Below are 26,644 nucleotides of genomic sequence, written 5' to 3'. Positions count from 1 at the left end.
GAGGACATCTAGGGACGACCTATCCTGCAGCATCAGGTTAGCGTGAAACAGACAATAAGATTCGATCGGGGAGCCGGGTTTGAAACATGAGCGAATTCCACAGCAAGGCAGTAGGAGGATGTTGTAAATCCACTACTCGCACCACAGTCTGAAGCAAGAGAAACTAAACAACTTTTTCACAGAACAGCTTTCAACATAACACATTAGAACAATTTATTGCAAGTTCAATTCGGAAGAAAGATTGGTCTAATTTGGGGCAAGTAAGCGAAGAAATGGACAGTCTGACCCTCACATGTAAGCCATGAAGCGCTAACACCAAGTCGTTGGATGGACTTCCCCCACCGTAGCAAAAAAACAGACTGAAAATGCCTAAAGAGACTGTTACCACTCTGGTATTCCAGGACTATCCCTTTTCTCCCAGAAGGCACAGAGAATGCTGCCAATGGATAATATATGCACCACTATGAACTAAAACAGGACTTCTAAAGGATATCGTCATTGTCACTCCATTCATCTACTTGAAGCCACACATTTGATTTAATTGTTTCTAATCACGTATGTGGTATGCTTTTTAAATAACTCTTGGAATAGCTTAAGGGATCACCTCACTGAGGCGTTCGTATCTGTCACAGACATTCTTGCTTGGGTTTTGCTCACTAAGTTCATGGCTGGTACTGCCGAAGCATGTTACTGTGCTAGCTATAGTGTTTTCACTATACTTTGGTCTAAATCCAGCGAGTTGAGTATAAGGCCGCTTCAGGGAATCGATGTGGCTTTTCAGGTGATCAGCCGTGAAACAGTGATTCTGTTCGAATTCCCTTAAAATCTTTAAAATGATTCCCTTTGAGCTAACTTGACCTGTTTCCCTTACATCAGAGACGGCTGAGAGACAGTACTCCAGGAGGATTAGCCTATCGATTCAGTGACAGCAGAGGACACTCGGAGCCTGTGGAGGGGCTACCGACCATAACGGAACTACAGGGCTCCACTATGGACCGGTGACCGCACCATCCTCCCTGCTGAATGAGCTAACGCCTTCTTTGCTCGCTTGAGGAAATTAAATTAAAACAGTCACCACTGCACAGAAGACTCCACCTCCTCCCGGCGACAAGGTGAGACGTTGTACCCCGGGATCAGCGTGAAGGAGATACACAGCAGGATCAACTCACGCACAGCTCCGGAGGTCCTGAGCATTCCTGGCGTGTACGAGGAGCCTGTGCAATGGAACTCATGGTGGCTTCACGGGACATTCTCAACCTTCTCACTAAATAAGCTGTTGCCACCACATGCCTTAAAGATACACCATCATTCCAGTCCCGAAGAAGCCGTCTCCATCCTGCTCCTATCTCTGAAGTGCTTTCGAAGGCTAGTCATGCACCATATCAAGTCTGACTATCCCCCTCTCGAACCTTTCAGTTGCATATGGTCCAACCACTCGCCCGATTACGCCATCGCACAACCGCCCTACCACTCAGCACTCACACATCTACAGTCGTGGCCTAAAAGTTTTGAGAATTACCTAAATATTGGAAATTGGAAAAGTTGCTGCTTAGTTTATAATAGCATTGCATATATCCAGATCGTTATGAGGTGATGAGATGACATTGCCATAGTCCTTCTTGCCATGAATTAAATTAATCCCAAAAAAAAAACCTTTCCACTGCATTCATTGGCTGCCATTAAAGGACCTGCTGAGATCATTTCAGGTAATCATCTTGTTAACTCAGGTGAGGAATGTTGACGAGCACAAGGCTGGAAGATCATTATGTCAGGCTCCTGATTGTTGTTTTGAATCTAGAATGGCAGACTTGACATGGTTAAAAGGAGAGGTGAAGCTTCCCAAATCATTGTTCCTCCATTGTTAACCATGGGTGACCTGCAAGAGAAACGCGGTGCCAGCCATCATTGCGTTGCATAAAATGGCTTCACAGGCAAGGATATTGTGGCTACTAAGTTCGCACCTTAAATCAACAATTTATAGGTTCATCAAGGAACTTCAAGGAAAAGAGGTAGTCAATTCTTGTATAAGAAAGGCTTTCAGGGCGTCCAAGAAAGTCCAGCAAGCGCCAGGGATCGTACGTTCCCCCCTAACAAGAGAGACTCAACCGCTCGCAAAGGCGAGATCGGAGTGCCACCAGTGCAAGAGCTTGCTCAGGAATGGCAGGCAGGCAGGTTGTGAAGCGCATATGCACGCACAGTGCGGCGCACCTACTGCTACATTTGGAAGATGGCCTGGTATGTCAAGAAGGGCAGCAAAGACAGCCACTTATCTCCAAAAAAAACATCAGGGACCAGGAAATGATCCTTCTGCGAAAGTATAGTGAATGGACGTGCATGAGGACTGGGGCATAAGTCATATTATCCGATGAAGAGCCCCTTTCCGATTGTTGGGCGTCATCTGGGAAAAAGGCTGTCAGGAAGAAGGAAAAGGTGTGAGCGCTACCATCAGTCCTGTGTATGCCAACAGTAAAGCATCATGACACCATTTATGTGTGGGGTTGCTTCTCTCCAAGGGAGTGGGCTCAATCACAATTCTACCCAAAAACACAGCCAGGGGGAATTAAAGAATGGTAACCCCAAAAAACCCCTCCAACAGCAAACTTCTTCCAAACCAATCCAACAACAGTTTGGTGAAAGAACAATGCATTTCCAGCCGGATGGAAAGCAGCACTGTGCCATACAGGCCAAAAGTGATAACTAAGTGTGTCGGGGACCAGAATGTTGAAAATTTTGGGTCCATGGCCTGGAAAACTCCCCACGATTTAATCCCATTGAGAACTTGTGGTCAATCCTCAAGGGCGGGGGGACAAACAAAAACCCACTAATTCTGACAAAACTCCAAGAAGTTATTATGAAAGAATGGGTGCTATCAGTCAGGATTTGGCCCAGGAGTTGATTGAGAGCATGCCCAGTCGAATTGCAGAGGTCCTCTGAAAAAGAGAAGGCCAAACACTGCAAATACTGACTTGCATAAATAAATGTCATGTAATTGTCGATAAAAGCCTTTGAAATGTATGAAGTGCTTGTAATCATATTTCAGTACATCACAGAAACAACTGAAACAAAGATCTAAAAGCAGTTTAGCAGCAAACTTTTTTGAAAACTAATATTTATGTAATTCTAAAAAAACTTTTGGCCACGACTGTAGTACTAAAAAAGACTCATACGTCAGAAGCTGTCATAGACTTCAGTTCAGCATTCAACACAATGATCCCTCAACAGCTCGTTCACAAAACTGGTCCAGCGGGGCTCAACACCACTGTGTAACTGGCTGTTGGACTTTCTGACTGAGAAGACCTCAGGCAGTACGGGTCAGGGCAGCAACACATCCAGCACCATCACACTGGGGCCCCCCAAGGATGTGTGCTGAGCCCCCCTCTCTTCACTCTGCTGACACATGACTGCTCACCGTCACACAACTCCACCCTCCTCATTAAGTTTGCGGATGACACAACTGTAGTGGGTCTCATCAGCAACAGAGATGAGACAAACTACAGGAAGCGAGGTGAGCAGCCTGGCCTGGTGGTGCAGTGACAACAATCTCTCTCTAAATGTGGAGAAGAGAAGAGGAGATTGTTGTTGACTTCAGGAGAATGCACACTCATCATACTCCTCTGTCCATCAATGGTGCGACTGTGGAGAGAGTGAGCAGCACCAAGTTCCTGGGTTTGCACATCACAGAGGGACCTCTCCTGGACTAAAAAACACAGCAGCACTGGCCAAAAAAGCACAGCAGCATCTCTACTTTCCTCACTTAAGCTGAGAAGAGCCAGAGGCCGGCCCCCATCATGTGCACCTTCTACAGAGGCACCACCGAGAGCATTCTGACAAGCTGCATCACTGTGTGGTATGGCGCCTGCAACGTGGTCCCTGCCAGAAGACCCTTCAAGCGCATAGTAAAAGCAGCTGAGAAGATCTTTGGTGTCTCTCTCCCTCCCTCCACTTGACATTTATGGAGCCCGTCTCAACCGCAAAGCCCTAAGGTGATCACGTCCACCTGACACACAGCTTCCTCAGTCTGCTTCCATCATGGAGGAAACTGTGGGGTCTCCAGGCCAGGACCAGCAGACTGAAGGACCCCCCCCCCCCCCCAGCTCCCACATCTCCAGGTCGCTTTTCACTCCTCCCTCCCACTAACAAACTGTGACCTGCACCAGAAACTGTGTGTGAGAATTGGTCTGCTCACTACTCATTCAGCTACCTCTTCAGACAGTTTAATAAAGAACTGCTCTCTGAGCTTTTTGTCACTTTAATCAGACTGAATAAGCTCTCTTGCACTACAATAATTGTATCTGCACTGTTTCTTTACTTCACTGGTTTGTACTCTATCTGCCATTTGCCTTGTGCTGCTTTACTTAAAGGGATACTCCACCCCAAAATGAAAATTTTGTCATTCATCACTTACCCCCATGTCGTTCCAAACCCGTAAAAGCTCAGTTCGTCTTCGGAACACAATTTAAGATATTTTGCATGAGAACCGGGAGGCCTGTGACTGTCCCATAGACTGCCAAGTAAATAACAGTGTCAAGGTCCATAAAAGGTGTGAAAGTCATCGTCAGAATACTCCATCTGCCATCAGACGTGCAATCTAGGTTATATGACGCAATGGGACAATTTTTGTAAGCGAAGGGAAAACAAGGAATGTTGAATAAATAGTTATTGTTGTTTTCTTCGCTACAAAAAGGTTCCCTCAGATTCATATAATCAGATTGCAGTTGAGGCAGTGAGTATTCTGACGCGACTTTAATAACGTAATGGCCCTTGGACACTGTTAGTTACTTGGCAGTCTATGGGACGTCCCAGGCTCCGGTTTGTCATCCAAAATTCTTAAATTGGGTGTTGAAGGACCTGAACAAAGCTTTACATTAAAAGTTTTGGTAACACTTTTACAATAAGGTCTCATTGCATGCTTAAACTAAAATGAACAACAAGTGAAAACATATTTTTACAGAGTTATTAATTTTTGTTGAATGTAGTGAATAAAAAATATTAATAGTCATGTTATTGTTCACAGGGGCATTAACTGATGTTAAAAGATACAATTTTAAACAACATTTTAATCTATTAGTTAGTTTTGAATTTAGTATTAACTACAATATAATAAATGATATATAATTCGGTTAATGTTAAACTAATATAGTTAATGTTGAACAAGCTGAAATCTTATTGTAAAGTATTACCAAAGTTTTATATATTGTTGTGTGTGTGTGTGTGTGTGTGTGGGTGTGTGTGTGTGTGTGTGTTTAACACACATTGATGTTATAGTGTAACCCTTTCATTTCATTTCAGTTTCAAGTAAACAAAATACTTATATTATGTATATTATAGAAAAAAATGTAATAGGTTTTTAGGGGATTGGGTTTGAATAAAGGACACTGTGGTTTTTGTTTACCTAATTGCCTTTGTATTAATAATAAAAACATAATAATTAAAAAAGACTAGCATTGGACTGAAGGACGAGGAGGGGAACTGGGGGGGAAACAGATGAGAGAGGACAGAGACTTGGGGTGGACAAAGGAAAAAAGGACGATTGTTGTGATATTTGTCAAAAAGGGGAGAGAAAAACCTAAATTATATCCCTGCCTCACCTTTTGGGACCTAGCATCTGAAAAAGTATCCACAATACGCTACATGTCTATTCACAGCAAATACCTGGCATGCTTGAGCAGAGGGGATTGTTTACTCTAAGAAGAACAAGATAGAGCAGCTAATGGGACAATAAAGGAGCAGAGAGAAAAAACAGAGAAGGAAAGATGAAATATATGACAGAAAAGATCAGAAAAAAGATCTTGTAGCTGTTGATATTAAATGCAAAGCGATGCAGTTACATCTCTGAGATGGCTGCGTTTTATACTCCATGATGACTTAGAAGCAAACTTTACTCATCCCAAATGGGATTTTGTTTTTGTTTTTTTTTTTTACAATCCATCTCTCATTTCTAACGAAGCAGCCGCGGTTTTGAATGGATCAGCGTGTTTTTCGGGCTATTTTCGCCTCTCAATACATGAGAGGGACTGTTCATGAATCACAATCAATTTCCCACTGCTTTCCGTGCTCAATTTTTACTTGGCATTGCCCTTGGATACAAAACTGCAGGAACTTCCATTGATCTACTGATCTGCTTACATCAATTAACACGGCTCTGGGTTATGATTATTCTGACCCAATGGTGACACCAACACTAAAGCCATCTAGACTTTGATCACAGGCCTTTTGCAGTTTATGCAATCCCTGCTGAAAGCAGAAACATCCTCAAGCAGGGAACTCGCATGAATGTTACATTTGAAAACTTGAAGACTGTATAATTACAATCCTGAAACACAGGCACATGCTTTGAAAAAAAAGAAAACGAGGATACTTAAAATGGAATCTTGTTTGCTAAGCGAGCGATAAACCTTTAAAATAGTATTTTTCCATAACTATTTAATGAATTATTATTAAATTAATAATGTGAATTATTTCTAATTAATATGTATTATTATGATTCTAATGTATTATAGTTTGAAAAGCAGTAGCCTAGACATTTGACAGGACTCTGGTCATGTGATTTCATAACCAATATGCATCATTCTAATAGCATTACCCAAAAAATGCATTTCATTTGCACCAGATTAAAAATAAACAGGGCTAAATAAACAAAGCTTTAAAAACCTCAGATATGTAACGTTTCAGCACTAAACACCGCGATAAAATGTCTGCAAACTGACAAACTACTCGAGAGATATACAGTCGTGGCACTGAAACACACTGGGAAGATGGAACTTGTCCAAGTGCGTTCTCGAACGCCCGCCCCGCGAGTCTCTCCTGACCAAACGCGACACGGCGCTCCCACACTGACCGCTGCCTCATCAACGGAAGACTTGTACAAAAGAGAAAGATTTATGGTGGGACTGCAGGCTCTTACTACTATGTGGAGATAAATCTCTTTCATCGCTTTGTGGGGCATGCATAAACTTGTATTTATCAACCCACGAGGCTGAGTTGTACTGGTATACTCAATTGTCACATTAATGTCTCAGAATTTTGAATTGTGTCTTACTTATTAGGAGCATACATATTAAGTATTGCTAACATTCGCGTTTTGTTTAGTCCGTACTATTAACAGCGTAAACAATGTTAATTTAGTCAACAAGTCGTGTGTTATTGAGTGCATGACGGAGGAAACCTAATCTGTGCCTGCTGTAAAATTAGAATGCGCGCTCCACACTGCATAGGCTACTTACGTTCATGTCCGTTATGAGCGGCAGTTATGACTTCTTCTTTATGATAAATCAACTTTAATTAGATGGTGGAATTTAAGGTTTACAACTAGTCAATGAGCTTTTATTCAGATTCTGATTTTGGTTACTGATGAGGAAAACATGCACTGTCTTGCAACTCTGCTTTTATGTGTAAACTGTAGCAATACTTTTGGTGAATACAACTAGGATCTGTCATTCTGTTAATGAATCCAAGTTCAACAAATGACTAGATCAATGGACTGCTACAGCAACATTTTAGGTTCAGCAACATTGATCTGTCCTTGTCCCATATATTAGTTTACTCTTATTTTGTCATTTTCCGTTCCTTAGGCTATCATTTTGCATTACAGTGTATTAGAGGTCCGTTAACGTAGTATTCATTGTGCCAACCTGTGCCTCTTTTTAGATTAGTTTAGATTAGGTTATTTGTTTCTGAAGATAGCATTAGATTTCTGATCAAAAATAAAGAAGTGTACATAGGAAAATATACGGAATAATATTCATGAGTAAAACAGACAGGGGCCAGTTACAGTAGAATTTCACAAAAAACCATTGAGATGGTTTGCATTGGTGGTATTTTCCATAATGGACGCGCCCTCTGCCAGACGGTCGTGCATGAGTGCTTTGCTACTAATAGGATGGGATTCAAACTGATGAAATTAGTTTATTTGTATTCATGATTTACGCCTTGGCAGCCTTTTTTTTTTCTTCTTCTTTTAGACCACATGAGATGAAAGAAAAAGGTGGAGGATCATTGGGTGAAAAAGGAAAAATGAAGGCCTTATCTATTGAATGTTTGTTCACCTAGTTAGCGAAGTTAAACGTAGTGTTAGCCTAGCTGATCAAGAATGGGGAGAAATATGTTAAGTACGTATATGAAAACTCTTTTTGAACCCTTTTTCAGTTCAAAAGAACAAATGTTGAATGTGACTGATGTTCAAATCATTTACTTTTAATTATATTTATCGAATCTGCATTGGACGGCTGCAAAGAGCAAGTGCTATTAAGATCAGACAGATCAAACTTTTTTATTCCCACATGAAGGAAGGCCGACAGTCCCACGCAGAGGGAAAGAAGAGAAAAAACCCCCAAACATGTTTCCAATCTTGAATGTGGGTACTGTAATGGATGTCTGTAATGGACAGAGATGTTTACCCCATGCATGCACACACACACACACGGGATTTATTAGACTGCCGTAGTTTAGGGTTGACGCGTACATCTCCTTCTCTCAAACAGTGCACAAACATAATTGTATTGTTTGGATTTCACTAAAAACAGCTGCAAGAATTATGAGACCGTGTGTTTTGGTCTTTATTGCCATTTGTCATGTCAAGAGCCAACAGCAGCTCTGCTGAATGTCAGTGGATTAGTTTGTTAAGTTATGTTTAGCACATTACACAACGACATACACCAACAACCTTTTCTTATTTTCTTCGGCAGCGGCAGATGTTGGAAAAAAAATTATTGTTTGGGGACAATGTTCGCAAAATACAATTTTTTTTGACCGTAAATCTATATGGACACATGTGATTTCATGTTTGACCAATACTTATGAAATACGCTAAATATTAATACTTTGAAAACATATTAACAAAAAAATAAAACAATGTTATGATATATTATATACACTATCAGTCAAAAGTTTGAGAATAATAAGAATTTATTTAATGTTTTTGCCTCACCAAAGCTGAAATTCATATGATTACAAAAAAACACCGTAAACATTGGTTGATACAGTAATAAAATAACAATTATTGCCACAACTATTTTACCGTATTGCTCTGATCAATAAATCCAGCCTTGTTAAGAAAAAGAAACTTCTTTCGAATACATTAATTTTTTTTTTTTTTTTTTTTTTTAAATATTCAATATGTGTTTGACTGGGCATGTGTAGTATTATTTAATATTATAATATATGTAAAACAAAGACATATATAAATAATAACATAAACAATAAAAATATGAATAAAAAATAATAAATACACTATTTCTAGGTCACTAATAAAAACAAAACTGTACCCAAATGCTAAGACATTCTGAAATTCATGTTATTTTTTAAATTCACATTTTCACTCAAATTGTTATGCCTGATAATATCATTTGTATTGGACTTTTGGTCTGCTTTAATCATGGTCTGTTACGCAATCCACCTGTTTCACTCTCTCATACAGGACATTTGTTGATTTTTACAAAAACCCCTTCAAACTGGGACGACTGATTGGAATGAACCAGCAGGATTCGGGGTGAAGGAAAGGGAAAGAGGGATTAGGGGCTTATCCTGAACATGACCAATCCTTAAGGAGCCTCCGTCAAGCCGTAGGCTACTATTGCCCAGATAATTACATTTAATTTATTGCCTTTAAAGACCCTTTATCTCCCCCCTGGAGATTCCTGGCGAGTGGGCCGTTGGATTTGAGTATCTTTAAAAACAAAGGATCAGGAGCAGAGGCCAGTGGGAGTGGAGGAGCATGAGGAGAGTATACATGCAGGGATAAAGCAACAAGCCTCCCTGTCGCCTTAGCAGGGTGCAGGTCAAAGGTTACTGAATGAACTTGTATTGGAAAAGCATGCGATCTCATTGATTACACAAGTCTGATTAAGGTATGTGGCCTCTGTCATTTTTTAGCAGTATATTTAAAATATATATATTGTAGTGTTTCTCCTAGGTCCAGCAGAATGGATATGATTTATGACCTAAACACTAATCAGGTAAAGAGTTTGTCCTTATCACACATGGTGAGTCTTTACTGGTAATTTAGCATGAAATGTGCAACCACAGCCGAAGTAAAGCTTGTCGTGGTTTGATGGAATGAGACTTTGCTCCTTTTGAAATGATTCTCATGACTTTAACTAGTCAAGAACAATTTAAAAGCCTGAGCTGACCCAATGCTAAAAAAGATATGAATAGTTATTAATAGTAAACAAAATGTTTTGATCTATTAATTAAATGTTTTTTATATGGGAAATTTTATTGAGAAAACTTGTTTTATTAGAAAATTTTATTGGAAAAAATTTTCAAACTTCATGTCATTGTGAAATGTAACCTTAGGGCCTCTTTACATTTTACAATCTGAGAGTGGAAAAATTCTCTGGGTAAAGATGCATACTTTGGGAAAGGATGCCCTTAAAGTTAACAAACCAAAATACTGTACAGTGCAAGTGCGTTAAAGCTGAATTTAGGTATTTAAAGGGCACTACACTCATTAAAGGCTCATTAAAAACTAAGTCAAATTAACTCAGTTTTACACAACATACATTTTAAAAACCTTTTATACATTTTTACATTAAATTTGATAATTAGTGTAGCATGTCTGTGCCTGTGTCTCATACCATATTGTATCACTTTCTTTTTAGCAACTGAATTGTTAACAGATATTTTGTTAATATTTGCATCTTTCAGAGCATGTAGCAGCAGACTCTCTGGACCTTACTAAAGAAGGAGCACATGGTTTCAGTCCTAAACCACACATCTGCAGTCTGAGTTGAATTTATTTCTGAACTGATTTTTTTTTTTTTTTTTCAAAAGCACAAACCCAGAACAACTGTGAAGCCCAGAATCTTTAACCACATATGCAGCCGAGGTTTTCAGGAATTGGAGTCATGCATATTTTCAGCTCACATTTATCTTCACAGAATCTTTCTGGATATGAACAAAGACCGATGGCCAAAACAGGACATAGCTGAATGCTTCTGCCTTTTGAGAAACTGTGCAAAGAAACTTTCCACTCAACTGCGGTTGTTATTCTGCTGAGATATTTTGAAGCTTGATACGTGTATAATTTGCTTTTTTACGGTGTTCTCACCATTTTTTTAAACAATTTTTGTGTTGTTGTTTTTTTCTGATTCTGGAAACATACTTTTTGAACCCGGAGAAGCCATGAACTTGGGTAAGCTTGTCGGCCTGAAGGGCCTGGTTTCCCACTCCTCAGGAAAGCGTCGATTTAAAGGTGACCTCACCCCAGACATGATCAGCCCCCCATTGGGCGACTTCCGCCACACCATGCATGTGGGCCGTGGAGGGGATGTGTTTGGGGACACCTCGTTCCTCAGCAACCATGGTGGAGCAGGAAATAACGCAGATGGAGACTCTTGCACTTCAGAGAAGAATGAGGGATTCTTCTCTCGCACACTTCGCCATGTCCGCAGGACCCCCGAAAGGCCCCGCGGCAGCTCCAAGGACCTTTCACCCCCACCTCCACCCATTTCTCCAATCATAAAGAATGCCATTTCCCTCCCCCGGCTGGACGTGGACTCACCCAACGGCTGTCCTGTGAAAGTGCTTTTCCCTAGTTCACCCAAAACACCAGAGAACTCCACATACTTGTACGGTGAGTTTGTAAGTGTTGTTCACCTTTGTCAGATTCAGATTCAAATGCAGAAGTGAAGCCCATAAGTTATGGGCCTTCTGTGTGTGTACATAAGTCACTCCTGATATGATTGAAACCGCATTACTGATGGAAGTTATGATGGTACAAAATCAAGGAATTTTAAATGTGAGATAACTAGGCTTTCGAAGGTCATGAAAATAAATGAAATCCTTATAAAGCTTGAAAAAATCATGAACGTTACCTTGATGAATATAATTTTGCACATTTTTTGTAGCACCACATCTTAGACAAAAGGAGCATCTAAAAGGATAGTCATCACTGCATTAATAAATTCAGTTCAGTTCTATACACATAACATGGATTAAATATACAGTAAATGAAGTTGTGAATGTGCAGTTTTTGTAAGCAAAAAATGTTGTAGAAAGCAGTAAAATAAAATGAAATATAAAATAAAATAAAACAGAAGAAAATAAAATATTAATAACTGAAATGTGTGTACCGAACAGGATTAAGCAATATATGAAATGAATATTTTTATTCAGCAGGGACACATTAAATTGATCAAAAGTGACTGTAAAACATTTATGATGTTACAAAAGATATTATATTCATCAAAGAATCCTGAAAAAAGTATTCATAGCTGTTTTCACAAAAATATTAATCATTGTTAGTATATCAGCATAAATGTTAATCATTAACTGTTTTTAATGGTAATAAATAAGGAAGTTTTACTTGAGCACCAAATTAGCATATTAGAATGAGTTCAGAAACAATCATGTGACTCTAAAGACTGGAGTAAGGGCTGCTGAAAATGTAGCTTTGCCATCACAAAAAATAAATAATATTTTCAAATAGAATTTGTTATTTGTAAATTTTTATATTTCATAATTTTACTGTTGTACTATTGTATTTTTGGTCAAATAAATGCAACCTTCTTGAGCATAAGAGACTTCTTTTAAAAACATTAAAAACCTTACCGATGCCAAACTTTTGAATGGTAGTGTACGTAGGCACTGTGTCTCATGTATGTTTTGTCTGAATTAAATATGTTTGTTTACTAGCTTTGTGTCCTTCAGGGAAACATGTGTCAGATCAAACAGAAATTGTTTGATAAACCATCTAAACACCTGTGGCAATCCCAGACTCCTTAGACCCAGACATTACAGTTCAGTGATCAGCGTCTGCCTCACCCATTCAAATACCTCAAACATGCCTCACTGGCTGCTCTGCAGGAGAGCCTGCTCATAAACAACCCCCCGCATACCAAAAAAACAAAAAAAACTACATACACCAAATGCACACCCAAACAGTCTGATGAGTTTAATTATCAATATATGGAAAGTTTTAGTAAGCAAACTAAGTGTTTAATTCAGCTGACTGAATGACTCACCATCAGACAGAAGGCTGGAATGTTGTTCTGACCGGGAGCTATGAATGAGATGTTTTAGTGCTGAGCGCACATCCCGTCTTAGAGCCCTGTTTTCAATCATGTGAAGAGTTTCTATATCCATGATTTTCCTGTAATTTGTAATTGCTGCCCTTTCTGTGCCAAGTGTGCAGTGTTACAGAGCTCTATATGGTCAGAATCACAGATCTTTAAAGGACAGTTCACCGAAAATGTTGTCATTATTTACTCACTTTCTTCATGTTGTTCCAAACCTGTATGACTTACTTTCTTCTGTGCAACACAAAAGAAGATATTTTGACTATTTGTCCATATAATGAAAGTCAGTGGGGTCCATAATTGTATGGACAAAAACACTGAGACATGAGGATGAGTAAATGATGAAAAAATTTTAATTTTAGGGTGAACTATCACTTTAAGGGCATCCAGCCATATGGCAGAAATTATTTGCTACTCTTAGCTGCAGTCTGGAATTGCTAAATGCAGTGTGTTGGTTCTCACTGCCCTCTGTTGGTCAAACTCATAAGCAAGAACAATTTTGTTTCATGTTTCTTTGTTTTGCAGGTTTGGAGTCTGGCTTTGTAACCTTGCCGAGACTGTCCCGCACTGAGCGTCCAGCCCAGGGCAGTTCTCCCTCAGCCTGCCTGCCTGAAATCCACAGAGGCTCACTCACGGACACGGGTATCCCGTCCTTCCCCTGTTCAGACTCCATCAGTCCTTCTGACTCCATGAACTCCTTCACTCTTGACCTGGGCCCTTCCCTCATGTCTGAAGTCTTTGCCATGATTGACAGCCCTGTGTGTGAGAAGGCTGATCCCATCAGTGAAAAAACACAGTCCACCGATGATAACTCTGAGGTGGACTCAGACGCAACCACATCTTTGGTGGACTCTCTCCTGAGAGAAGATGATGACGGTAGGACACGGTTATATGGAGGAGAGTGGAAGCATTCAGACTTTGTAAATAGTGAGTCACCCAAAAAATCCATGCTGGGGGATTGGATGCGCTCCATGTCCATTGAGGATCACGGCATGAAGCCAGAGAGTTTCCAGAGGGCTGCTGATGTGCTGGCACGTCATTATGGGAGTGGAGGACTCAGGAATACAAACACCAACAACTCTCATAGGAGAGGACCATACAGCTATCCTGAAGAAGAGGAAGAAATCAAAGTCTAACACTATGAGACGCCTATCGTCCAAATCGTACAGCACTTTTAAAGGGATACTTTAAAAGTCAAAAATAAACATACTCCAAAAATTTACTAAACCACATTTTTATCAAAACATGATAAACACACCAAAGCTACAAAAAAAAATAATCGAACAAAAATACACAGACCAAAGTTCCCAAAAGTCATTATCGACTTCGAATATTCTGTTCCTTTAGGCTGTGAACTGGATCATTAAGTCACTTGTGAACCAAATCAACTCGGGTTCGAGTTGATTTTTGAACGAATCATCCAGACTGGTTTTCTGTACTTCAAAAACTGATTCATTGAAAAGATAGTTCAATGTTGTTTGGTTCCCAACACTGTTCAAAATATTTTGTTCTGCAGAAGAAAGAAATGTGTGGAAGGTTTGGAATGAGATCAGGATTTTTCTTTTTGGCTGGGGTCCCTTTAATAACAATTAAATAATAAAGTGTAAATGTAACAATAATGAAATTTGTTCTGTTCCTCACAGACAGCTATGGTATGACTCCAGAAGACTACTTACAACCCACAAGTCAACGGGATTACTTTTGTTCAACTTTTGGTGTTTTTTTTTTTTTTTGTCATTTTGGAGTTTGGAGTTTACAGTTCTCATTCAGACTCATTATATGGAAAAGAACACCAAGGATATTCACCTAAAATTTTTGTTCCAATAAGGAAGGTCATACAAGTTCATAATGACATTATTTTTTGGAAGCACTATTCCTTAAAATTTTGCAATGGGGAAAATGAAAGCTAATTATTTGTTATTTACCCCTACACAAAGAAAGAAAGTATCACAAAAAAGAACAGAACAAAAAACATCACATTTACATGCAATATGAGTAAATCTATCAATTTTCTAAAATTGGACAAGAACATAAATTCTGGCATCTCAGATTTTCACCTATGTTTGATCCTACCTTCTCATTCCTAAAATATTAGATTTGATCCAGGGAAATAAAACCTGCCACAAATGCTCTGTAATGCACAATAAACACAGCTATACAGTGGTAACAATATGCCATTAAAATATGCAAAATTTTAGTTTACAGTATTTAGATTTCAAGTAAACCTCTATCGTATGTAATGTACAGTGATACCATGTAGAAGTACAGACATATACCTGCTAGCTATCTTGTATCTAATACAAGTTTATCTAACACTTTGCATTTTGCATTCATGTAGTTTTAATAGCTCATATTCCCATCGTGAACACTGTGTGGCAGTTTAATTTTTTAAAACAAATATCTCCTGAGAAACCAGTGATCTTTAAAAGATAAGACGAAGACCCACTGGTCGCTGTGATGTGCTTTATGTTTTCACATCAGCACAAACAAAACAGATCAAATAACCAACCATGACTTTCATTTCTCTTTCCTTTATTACATGATAAATATGTTAAGAGCAACACAGTATACGGTAATATTATATGATGCCCAACAACTTTTATCAATGTATTATGAAATTCTGTTGAAATATTAATATGAATTTTCTTTGATTTTAAGTTTTATTATGAAAGTTAACCTCTCCATTCCCTTAATCACAATATAATATGTACACACTGTACGTATGAGCGGCTTTGCACAAGAAATTTACAAAATAGCAATGTATGTTACCCTTCAATGACAGCAATAAAGTTTTCATTAAAAGAAGCTATGAACCACATCAGCCTTAAAATGCTTTTAACAAGTGCGAACATAATCTTACGGTTATGGCGTTTCAAATGTCATGCTTCAGTATAAGCTTATATATAAATATCTAATGTGAAGCTTGTCAGTACGCCTTAAACTAAAACCAAAGGAAGTCAGATTGTACTGTGGTATATTTGTGTTTGACAGTTCTTAAAACTTGTATCTCTAAAGCTGATCTAAGATAATAAAGGTTAACCAAAAGACATATACTTTTGTTCAAAGGCTTGGGGTCAAAGGTTTGTTTTTTTTTTAAGAAATTTATACTTTTATTCAGATTGCATTAAACTGATCAAAACTGACAGTAAAGATATTTATCAATTTAGAGTAAATGCTGTTCTCTTGAACTTTCGTTCATCAAAGAAACAAATGCATCACGGCTTTCACAAAAATAATAAGCAGCACAACTGCTTTCAAAATTTTTCTTGAGCACCAAATCAGCATATCAGAATGATTTTTGAAGGATCACGTGACACTGAAGACTGGAGTGATGATGAGTAATGGAGTGATGGAAATTCAGCTTTGCCTTCACATGAATAAATTACATTTTGAATATTAAAATAGAAAACAGTTCTTTTAAATTGTAACAATATTTTACAATATTACTGTTTTTTTGTACTGTATTTTCGACGAAATAAATCAAAAACATTTTTTTTTTTAATCTTACAGACCTCAAACTTTTGAACACTAGTGTATTAAAAAACACTGCAGTTAAAAGATTAACCAGAAGATACTGCACATGAGAAAGTACAAACTGTTAGATGTCATAGCAAACCAGTGCTTTTTCCCAGTTTACTTTCTTCTCCAAGACTCACTGAGCTGGAGAGGAGAGCTGCTTGTTCAGTGCTTGGGGTGGTTGTGGAGGAGGAACTTTAGGTCTTCTGCCTTGGGGTTTCTTTTGTGGTCCTCCTTCAGGCAACGGGGGCAATGAAGCTTGGGTGTTTTCGGGCTTGGGCGAAGGTGGTGGTTTTATTTCAGAGCTTCTCGGCAGAGGAACAGGAAACACTCTCGTCTGGGCTGCTGGGAAAGCACCTGCCTGGTTCACAGGAGGGCCTTTGGCAGGGTTTGGTGTCTTGTGCTGGATGAAAGACCTCCTTGCTGCAGAAATCAATTGGAAATTTAGGTGCTACCACAATGAGACAACACAAAAAGCATCTACAGTACAGGCCAAAAGTTTGGAAACATTACTATTTTTAATGTTTTTGAAAGAAGTCTCTCTTCTGCTCATCAAGCCTGCATTTATTTGATCAAAAATACAGAAAAAACAGTAATATTGTGAAATATTATTACAACTTAAAATAATAGTTTTCTATTTGAATATACTTTAAAAAAATAATTTATTCCTGTGATGCAAAGCTGAATTTTCAGCATCATTACTCCAGCCTTCAGTGTCACATGTAACATCCAGTCTATCACATGATCATTTAGAAAATCATTCTAATATTCTGATTTATTATGAGTGTTGGAAACAGTTCTGCTGTCTAATATATTTGATGAATAAAAGGTTAAAAAGAACTGCATTTATTCAAAATATAAAAATAAAAATTCTAATAATATATATTCTAATAATATATTTTCTTTACTATCACTTTTTATCAATTTAACACATCTTTGCTGAATAAAAGTATTGATTTTATTTAAAAAAAGAAAGAAAGAAAAAATTACTGACCCCAAATTACTTACCAAGTAGTGTATATTGTTATTAAAAAATATTTATATTTTAAAAACATAGCTTCTTTTTTTTTTTTAACTTTTTATTCATCAAAGTATCCTAAAAAAGTATATTTTTTCACATGTTCTGAAAAAATATTAAGCAGCAGAACTGTTTTCCAGCTTTGATAATGAATCATCATATGAGAATGATTTCTAAAGGATCATGTGATAATGATCACAGTTCTCAAAAGTCCCGGGAACCAATTTTCTGTATGTGTTTTATTGCCTTATTCAAGTGATTTTATTTTAAATTGTAATAATATATCACAATATTACATTTTTTTTCTGTATTTTTGATCAAATAAATGCAGGCTTGATGAGCAGAAGAAACTTCTTTCAAAAACATTAAAAATAGTAATGTTTCCAAACTTTTGGTCTGTACTGTATGATCACCAACATACGTTTATAAGGGGCAGTGATCTTCAGGGAGGGGTCCTGGGATTGGGAGGCCAGCTCCTGAGTTGGCTCTGATTGGCTGGAGCACTGTGTCTTAGCCTGTGATTGGCTGTGGGCGTGTACCGGAGTGTAACGAGGAAGTGCCGAAGGCATGTGATTCAGTGTAGGTGGCTGAGCAATTGGATTAGAATCATTGTTATCCCACACAACAGCATCACGGTTCACCTGAGTTTTCACAACTACTGTCACCCCAAGATCCTCAGATGATGCCGAGCTGAAATTAGAAGCACACAAAGCCGAAACAAAATAAGCCTTTTGTAAGTTTAAGTTAGTCTCATTTAGTAGAAAATCTTGACCTTAAAAATGACCAAGTTGGTTGACTACCTGTCAGTTTTTGATAGGGATGGTCGACCAGAGGAGAAAAGGGGAGAGGGTAAGATGCTGTCAGAAAGAGGTCTCTTGGATATTTTCGGGATCGGGCTTTCAGGAAGTTTTGGGACCCTCAAAGTCAACCTCTAAAAAGAAGTTGTTTTTAAAAAAATATTTTGAATTTCACAAAATAAAATTGCACTTCAGTGTTTTAATTATATTTTATATATATATAATACTTAATAAATAATTCAGCAAAAATAAAATGTTAAACTTCCTAATTACGTAGAATTAAGCAGGGTTTCCCCAAAGGAGGTTCATGAGTTGATGGAAAGCTAAAAAATCCAAATAAAATGAAAACAAAGGAATAGGGCAGCACAATAATCACAATATAGTGATTATCAAATTAAAGGTTTAAATCAAAGGTTTCAGTCAAATTAAAGATTTAATTAAATAACATACTAAATAACTGCGAGTTTAACATACATTTGGGAATGCAAATGTATGCTAGGTTCACTTTTTTTTTTTTTTACACATTTGCATAATTTCCAACATTTTTGTGAGCAAAAGTTTGTAGCATTTCAGCAGTATTCCACCAAACTAAAAGCTTGAGGACTTGAAATGTTTAAAGCTTTAGACATTTAAAATTTAAAACATAATTATTAATGTTATAACTTGTAGTGTTAAATAAAATGATTATAATTATTAGCAAATATTCATTTGTATTATACAGTACAATTGTAAGTTACAACAAAAATATATTTTCATTTTTGTAATTAGAGTAAAACATAATAATATTAATATAGTTTTTTATTAGTATTATTCAATTTAATTGGGTTCCTAAAACCGCAGTGTGAATGTAATGTGGACTGAGACCCTGTCACAGCTAAAAAGAGATTTGTGTCTACCTTAAAGACAAAATAAGCTTAAAATAAAACACTTACTAAAAAACTTAAAATCTTTTATCTGTTTGCATGCCATATTACCATTAAGCGACATCAGAGAATTGTAAACATGAAAAAGTCTAGTAAAATGATTAAAATATTAACTTAAAATACCACGTGGTACTTCAAGTAAATGTTTTATTTTAAAAAAGTTTGGGAACCTCTGCATTAAAGGATGAACAGAAATAAAATTCTGGAAGTAATACGATTAAAGTTATAATTAAAGTTATTGATTGCTGTTTTTACAACAGTGAACCATGACTTATGTAATATTCCTGTACCTTCGGGGAAGAGGCTCTTGGAATACTGTATAAGCGGCTCTATGACAGCCACAACTTGCACCGAAGAGGCAGATGCCATGTCCAGCAATGAACTGAAAAAGAGAAAGGCAGAGTGACATTTTAGGAGATTACATTTTAGATGCATACTTTAGTCTAGACTGGGTGCTATACTGACTCTTCACTGCGAGGCCGCAGAAGATTAGGTCCAAGCACTATGGCTATATTACTGGGTGTCATTTTATTCACCGCTTGCTGCTCTGACAAGTGTGACAGGAACTGGACAAGGTATCTGATGGAGAAAGAGATAAGTCAGTGCCAGACACACGGAGTGAATGTGAAGTGTGAAAATGTGTGTTAATAGTTTGACGTGGAAATGAGACATTCAGAGTGGAAACTCTGACGTACTTGAGGTTGTTATAGTTTTCTGTGGGAAGTTTTTGCAACACTGTCCGCAATTGCTTTAATTTTTCATCTGTTTCTTTTTCTCTAAAAATAAAAAATGACAAGACAATTAAAAAGCATTCAAACTCAGTATCTAAGCAGTTTTAACACTGATACAGAAACAAACAAGCTGCATGTACAGACTTACGCTGCAGCTTTGAACCATTCATTATATAACTCAAATGTCATGAGCGGTTCAGGCAACTCTCTCAAGTAACACTTAAGAGCCCCTGCAAAGACAGTACAAACAAAATAATATTAAATACCAGTATATGAATATATAACACAGATGTTTAAGCTTAATTTCAGTCATTTATATACAGCATCAGTCACTATTTACTATTAGTGTTTTTTTTAAAAAAAAAAAAGAGCAGCTTGAACATTCTGCTAAAGTTCTCTTATTGTTTTCCACATAAGAAAATCATACGAGTTTGAAACAACGTGAATAAATGATGGCTGAAATGTTTCTGTAATAGACAATGAGGATCCTAACAACACATCTGGGCTTTTTTTAAATATGCTGCAGTTTGTCACCTCAACCACATATTGCAACCACATTTGGTGTGTCACAAAGCACTTTCCCCATTATTGTCAGTTAAGCCATAAGCTAATACTAAACTCATACAAACAAGGTCAAGGTCATACAAATCACACAAAAAGAAGTTACGATGGCCTTTCACCTGCCACAGCATGTGGGTCAAAGCTGAACTCATTATGGTCAACAGTCCCTGAATCCAGACAGCTTTTCAGTTTTTTTACAACAGATGCAGCAGCTGCTAGCCTGAACAAACCCTAGATAACAGATGTAAAGATAGATAGTGAGAGATTGTTAAGATGAGAGTGCAAAGTGAAACACTATGCTCATAATACTGGGCATGCAGTTATGTGGGTGTGCAATCATCTGTGTGTAGGTGCATTTGTGGCTTTTAAATATGCATGTGTGCGTGTGTGTGCTTACCTCTTCCCTGAGCCCTGTACGTAGCAGCATGCCGACACACTCCTCAATAGGGACAGCAATCTTTCTTCCACAGCTCTGAAGGTGAGACAGCAGAGGCTCTCCGAAAACCTTTTCTTCTGATGAACTCATTTGGGGCTCTTCAAACAGACAGATATACTCTTGTTTGTAAGATTTGAATGTTTAGATGTTTTAATCACTGCTAATCATTCTTTTCCTCTGCTCACCTGTGTGGCTATGACTCTCTTTGAGCTCGGTTATGTTTTTCTCCAGGAATTCGTATGAGGCCTTGTGATATTCAGCTTGCAGATCTAGAAGCTATCAGAAAAGACATACAAATAAGCTTAAGCATGTTTTTTACCCCTTGACTGACTGAAAACATTCCAAGGAGTCATCCGAGGAAAACTGAATGGCAATGATAAGATAATGATTTATAAACAAAGCACAAGTAAATTTTATACATATAATACAAATAACGCAAAATGTCAGACAAACACAATTATATACACCAAGTTAACTGAAAAACAATAAACAAATAAATAGGGTTAAGATAACTAAAGCTTTTTTTTTTTTTAAAAAAAGAAAGGGATATAACTCACTGTATTGACTATTTGTTGATCTAATAACTGTAATAATTAACATTTTAATAATAATAATGATAATGATCAATGATATCTAGTGCAATAAGAGTTAAAAGGAACACAATTCTGACATGGTATTGGTGAAAAAGGGCACTTGAGCATTACTGATGGGCCTGTGGTGATGCCAAAGTTTGAGAAACACTTAGGACATATGTACTCACACGGATGAAGTAGCTGGCATACTCATCCTCTTTAGTGGCAAAATGATAAAGGTCTGCAGAATACTGATCCTGAGAGAAAGAAAATGTACTGTGTCATTGATTTCCTTGCTGTGCATTCCTTGAAAATACTAAGACCTCTTCTGAAGAAGCAACACGTTTCATGTCGACTTGGCAAACCCGAAAATATTTGATTAGCTGACCTTTTTCACAGTACAAGTAACATGATTTTCTTGGCCTTCTGACAGTATGAACAGCAGAGGAAGGAAATTAGATAATCAAGTCGTGTGAGTTTAATTTGAACAAGCTGTAAAGTTACACTTGTTAGCCAAATGGCATTTTATCATAATCATTTGTATAAGCACCCTAGTTTAGAACGATCTAAAGAGATCCTCTTTCATGATTCTGGCTTGAGATCAGATAGAAGGAAGTAGTAGGTAATAGAATGAGCATGACAAAAAATAGTCCAACCATGAGAGTTTTATCATGGCTATGACAATGCTAATGTATTTGGTCTTGACAGACCAGGGGCCGGATTCACAAAACATTCTTAAGAAGAAATTTCTTCTTAACTGCCGTTTTCTTATTATTTTTGAACTTTTAGAAAAAAGTTAAGAATATTTTGTATTCCCAAAAATCCATCTTAAGAATATTTTTATCTTTTTTCTTAAGATTGTTCTTAAGACAAAACCTAAGAAGAATTCAAATTCTTGAAAATCATCGTAAATAATTCTTAAATTCAGGACAGCCCCAGACTGGTCTTAAATCCCAAACATTAAGAATTATTTAATTAATTTATTGGGTTATTTCAAATTAATTGTTATATTTAAGCATTACAACAACAGCTACGTCTAATACATAGTAGGACTAGGGATGTGCACGAGTTTTCTGAAGTGATCGATGACCGTTAATGTAAACACGATCGGTCATGATGATTAGCCTATGTGTGACATTACTTTTTGCTGACTTCAAAACTCAGTAGCCAACTGTAAAACGAGTCAGATAGGGAGCTTTAATTGAACGCTTTTAATTTTAGCTTATAAATACGGCATAAGACAATAGTGTGATTTTATCAGTGCGTCATGTTTTCATTCAGATAACGGCTGATGGTTTCTTCTTATAAAAAAAAATTAAGATGTTCTTAAGAATATATTTGAGAACTTATTAAGAATTTTTTCAAGAATTGCACTTAAGAACATTCTTACGAACTTCCTGGAATTTATCTTAAGAAATTTCTTAATTTATTTCTTAAGAAGATTTTCGTGAATCCGACCCCTGATCTGCTTAGCATTTCTACTGCCAGTAGATACACAACCACACTACTGTGAACATGTATGAAATGCTGATGTTGCTTGCTGCTGCATGTATAGGCAGGTATAAATCCCATAGCAGTTTTAGACAGGTGGAGCTGGGGGAGGTGGAGGGTTCAGAAGAATTCAGCGAACACTGAACCAAACTATTTAAATGTTGAACAAACAGGTTAATTACCTGCAGAAACAGATCAATCAGCTTGTACCATGTAGTAAATGATGTAATTGCGCCATCTAGAGCTGGGGTGTCCATACTCAGTCCTGGAGAGACGGTCTCCTGTAGAGCTTAGCTTCAACCCTAACTAAACACACCTGAACCAGCTAATTAAGATTTTACTAGGCGTACTAAAAAACTTCCAGGCAGGTGTGTTGAGGCAGTTGGAGCTAAACTCTGCAGGTATGAGATTGGACACCACTGATCATGACTGAACTAGATATTGAATTGGCCATAATAGCATAATAAATCTGTGACTAGTGAAGAAACCAACTATATCCAAGTATAACCTTGATAGACTCCAGTCTCTTCCAGGCCTCCTCTACATCCTCTCTTAGTCCATCTTGCTTGGCCTGTGGGCCTGTGCTGGCCTGGGATCTAAAAGTGAGACACATATTGCATAAAAGTTTACATCTTCATAAAAGAGGATCGCAAATTATGAAGGTGTGACTTATGCCGAAAGAAAAGTTGAGACATATTCTGGTCATAATTGTTGAAAAATAAAAATCACCTGACGCGAGCATTATTCCAGTCTGTTGTGAGTTTAGCAAACTGTTTCTTGTTTTTCAAGATCTCTGGCAGATCATCCTGCATAGATAACATGGTTCATGAATGGGTCATGAATACAGCCTGTTTCAGTTCATATAGCTTAGTAGTAAGAAAGAAGCTACCTCACTGAGCTTATTCAGAGGCACAAGAACTTCTTTCTCCAACTTCATCTCAAAGTCTGCCAGAGTACGTGCCAGGAAATTTTGCATAAAGCAGCACATTTCCAGAACTTTCCTGCAGGAAAGTTCAGGTGTGCTTAGAAGCAGACTGTAAAGGGTGTATTTCCAAGGCAACTTTGCCATATTGTGATTTACTCTTAACTCTGCCCGAGGTAAATGAACATTACACAGTGTTAAAACACTCAAATGTTAAAATATTCACCTTATGGAGGAATCGCCATCAAAATCCTTAAAGCTTTCAGCCATACTGACAGACAGCATCATAAGGGGTAACTTTTTCTGTAAACAATGAAAAATTTGAATGAGCGAAGTGATTGAAGAAATCAGGAAGTATTGCGTAGCAAGTTTTTGGATAGTTCTGCTTTAGAACTATCTACTTATATTAGTTTACACGGGTATCACAGCTAAGGGACAATATAAAATAACTGTGTAAATTCATGGCCCAAGACAAGATGCAAAGGAAGGAAAAGAGGGCAAAACTGAACAAAAATCTGAGAAACTGAGCAGATTTTCCACACTGAATTCTGTCTTACAAAGAAAAAAATAACATTTTTGAGGAAAAAGAAAATAAAGGCCTGTACTTAGCACTTATGAGCAGCTCCCACATGTTCAACGCATATCCAAAACTTTTTGTCCAGACATAATCATCCACATTTACAGACAAAACAAAAACCTCAGAAGACAGATTCGAGGACTCTCCATCAGCAATTAGGGATTAGCTTTTTTTAACAAAATGGTAGGCCAAGATATACTATTGGAAGAAATCCCACCTCCATCCACTGTGATGGTGGTCCATGTAGATGATCTTCACAGCCACAGCATTTCTTCATATGACCATTTCATTAGTCTTTTTGAACGTTACTCATTTTTCATATACAGCAGCTGCTTAATCTGCTTCAAAATTTCATCCAACACACTTACAATCCACATGATTGAATAGGGGCTTACCATCCGTCTCTCTGAGTCCAGTCCCTGCTGACTCTGCAGGCAGCCTACCAACTTCTTGTAGATGATCTGGGCAGCTTTCTTTGCTGGCTCCACACGTTGTTCCACCTTAAAAGAACCAGATGGAGTAATCATTTACAGGGCCCTGTATTCATATTCTGTTAAAACAGCTTGTATGTATATAGGCGCCTCAAGAACTGTGCCTTGTGCAGATTTATTAGTTTAAGTGTATTAGTGGTGGAAATGCCTCACCATAACAAGATCCTCTGAGAGAAGGTCAGTTGCATCTTGTGACCTACAGTAAAAAAACATTTACACTGAACATCACTTACATAATACAGATGGCAAACTCCATGATGCTGCAGCTATGTTGATTTTCGGAACAACAGCATGAATTGCAAATGTAAAACTGCTTAATAAGCCATAAGTTCAATAAACAAGTATTTACTTAGTAAAATGGTTTGAAATGACTTGAATTGAAAGACTCGTGATGACCTTTTTGTTCCTCAATGAATCAGTGGTTTTTGAACAAATCGGATGAATGAACGATTCAATGACTCACTCATAAAGAGAGTGGCTGAATCTGAATATGCATAGTTCCCTACTATTTAGTAGGTAAAAAAAGTATGTGAAGTGTAGCATGTCCCAATTTACAATATTCATAAAACAGAGTACACAGATAATCCGCTACTTCCAGAAAGATACTGATGTATGCATACAATGGACACTTTACTATCCCATAAGGCCACAGGAGAGTATTTGTGAATGGCAGTGACGCTGATAGGTCACATGATGATAACAACATTGTGCTACATTGAGATTTCAATCCTACTACAGTACACACATTCATATACAAATTATTTACTTGTGATTTTTGACGCAGCTAGTGTTCCTGAATGATCAGTGTGTAAACAAATCTGCTGAATTAATGATTCAGTGACTAACTTACTAAGAGAGACAATTTTCAACAGATACTGCTTATACACAGACTGACAGTGATGCAAAGGTTTAAAAAAAAAAAATTCCCAGTTTTGTTGGAATGTGTACTCCTGAAACGCTGCTTGGTGATCAAATTCAAGTGCCAGAACTAACTGCTGTATAAATGTACTGGACTCATAAAGAAAGTGTTCATGTAATCAAATAAAGACATGTAAATTAAGGGTACAGTATTAGTAGTTAATTTTAAACTAGCTAGTTAGTTAGTATTTAAAAACAGTATTTATTTTCCTCTACGCTTTCACTTTTCCTTATTTCCTCCTTGTTCTAGCTTGTACTTTTTCTGACCGATGTCGGAAACATTGTATTACTAGCAATTCTCGTGTATATTGCATCTGCTAAATGAATAAATGTAAATGTAGAAAGCTCAAAAAAAATTCAGAAGTTTTACCTAGAAAAAGTTGCCAACCCACTGTCACTCAAAGCAGCTAAAACTAAACTTAGAGCGCCAAGGCCGCTGTAGAAAACAGGCCAAACAAAGTAGGTAGAGGGGAAGTGGACTGCAAAACTGAAGCACAAACCATTTTACTCTCCTCGTTTTTTTAACCACAGTCTGTTTTTGCAGCACGTATAATATTAGTAGATACACAGAACATAATTTCGAGCCTGAAATATAATCACAGAGACAGATGAATTATGTCATTGCTTACTTTTTGCAATGTTTCTAAAAGCATACAAGAACACAAAAATCATGAG

At 37.5% G+C, this 26,644-nt stretch overlaps 1 protein-coding gene and 1 pseudogene across 2 annotated transcripts; one reads left to right on the top strand and one right to left on the bottom strand.

Moving 5' to 3' along the window:
- Positions 1-9,627: 9,627 nt before the first annotated feature.
- LOC109053139 (cdc42 effector protein 1-like) lies at positions 9,628-14,221 on the top strand. Of its 2 annotated transcripts, none has more exons than XM_019070553.2 (3): positions 9,628-9,845; positions 10,771-11,572; positions 13,542-14,221. In XM_019070553.2, the coding sequence occupies exons 2-3, from the start codon at positions 11,122-11,124 to the stop codon at positions 14,150-14,152; spliced, it is 1,062 nt and encodes a 353-aa protein (XP_018926098.2). In that variant the 5' UTR covers positions 9,628-9,845; positions 10,771-11,121; the 3' UTR covers positions 14,153-14,221. The 2 variants fall into 2 exon arrangements, with proteins under 2 accessions (XP_018926098.2, XP_042613408.1); XM_042757474.1 differs by having other exon boundaries at positions 10,645-11,572.
- A 2,220-nt stretch (positions 14,222-16,441) lies between these two features.
- LOC122134532 lies at positions 16,442-25,325 on the bottom strand (annotated as a pseudogene).
- Positions 25,326-26,644: the final 1,319 nt, after the last annotated feature.

Source organism: Cyprinus carpio, chromosome A6 (genome assembly GCF_018340385.1).
Source record: "Cyprinus carpio isolate SPL01 chromosome A6, ASM1834038v1, whole genome shotgun sequence".
In the NCBI taxonomy this organism is placed as follows: domain Eukaryota; kingdom Metazoa; phylum Chordata; class Actinopteri; order Cypriniformes; family Cyprinidae; genus Cyprinus; species Cyprinus carpio.
The sequence above is the reverse complement of the archived record's forward strand: the minus strand, read 5'-3'. Positions and strand labels throughout refer to the sequence as shown.

Coding starts and splice junctions, on each gene's coding strand:
- LOC109053139 (XM_019070553.2), top strand. CDS start 11,122: ATGAACTTGGGTAAGCTTGTCGGCCTGAAGGGCCTGGTTTCCCACTCC. Junction 11,573..13,541: donor GAACTCCACATACTTGTACG/GTGAGTTTGTAA, acceptor TTTGTTTTGCAG/GTTTGGAGTCTGGCTTTGTA.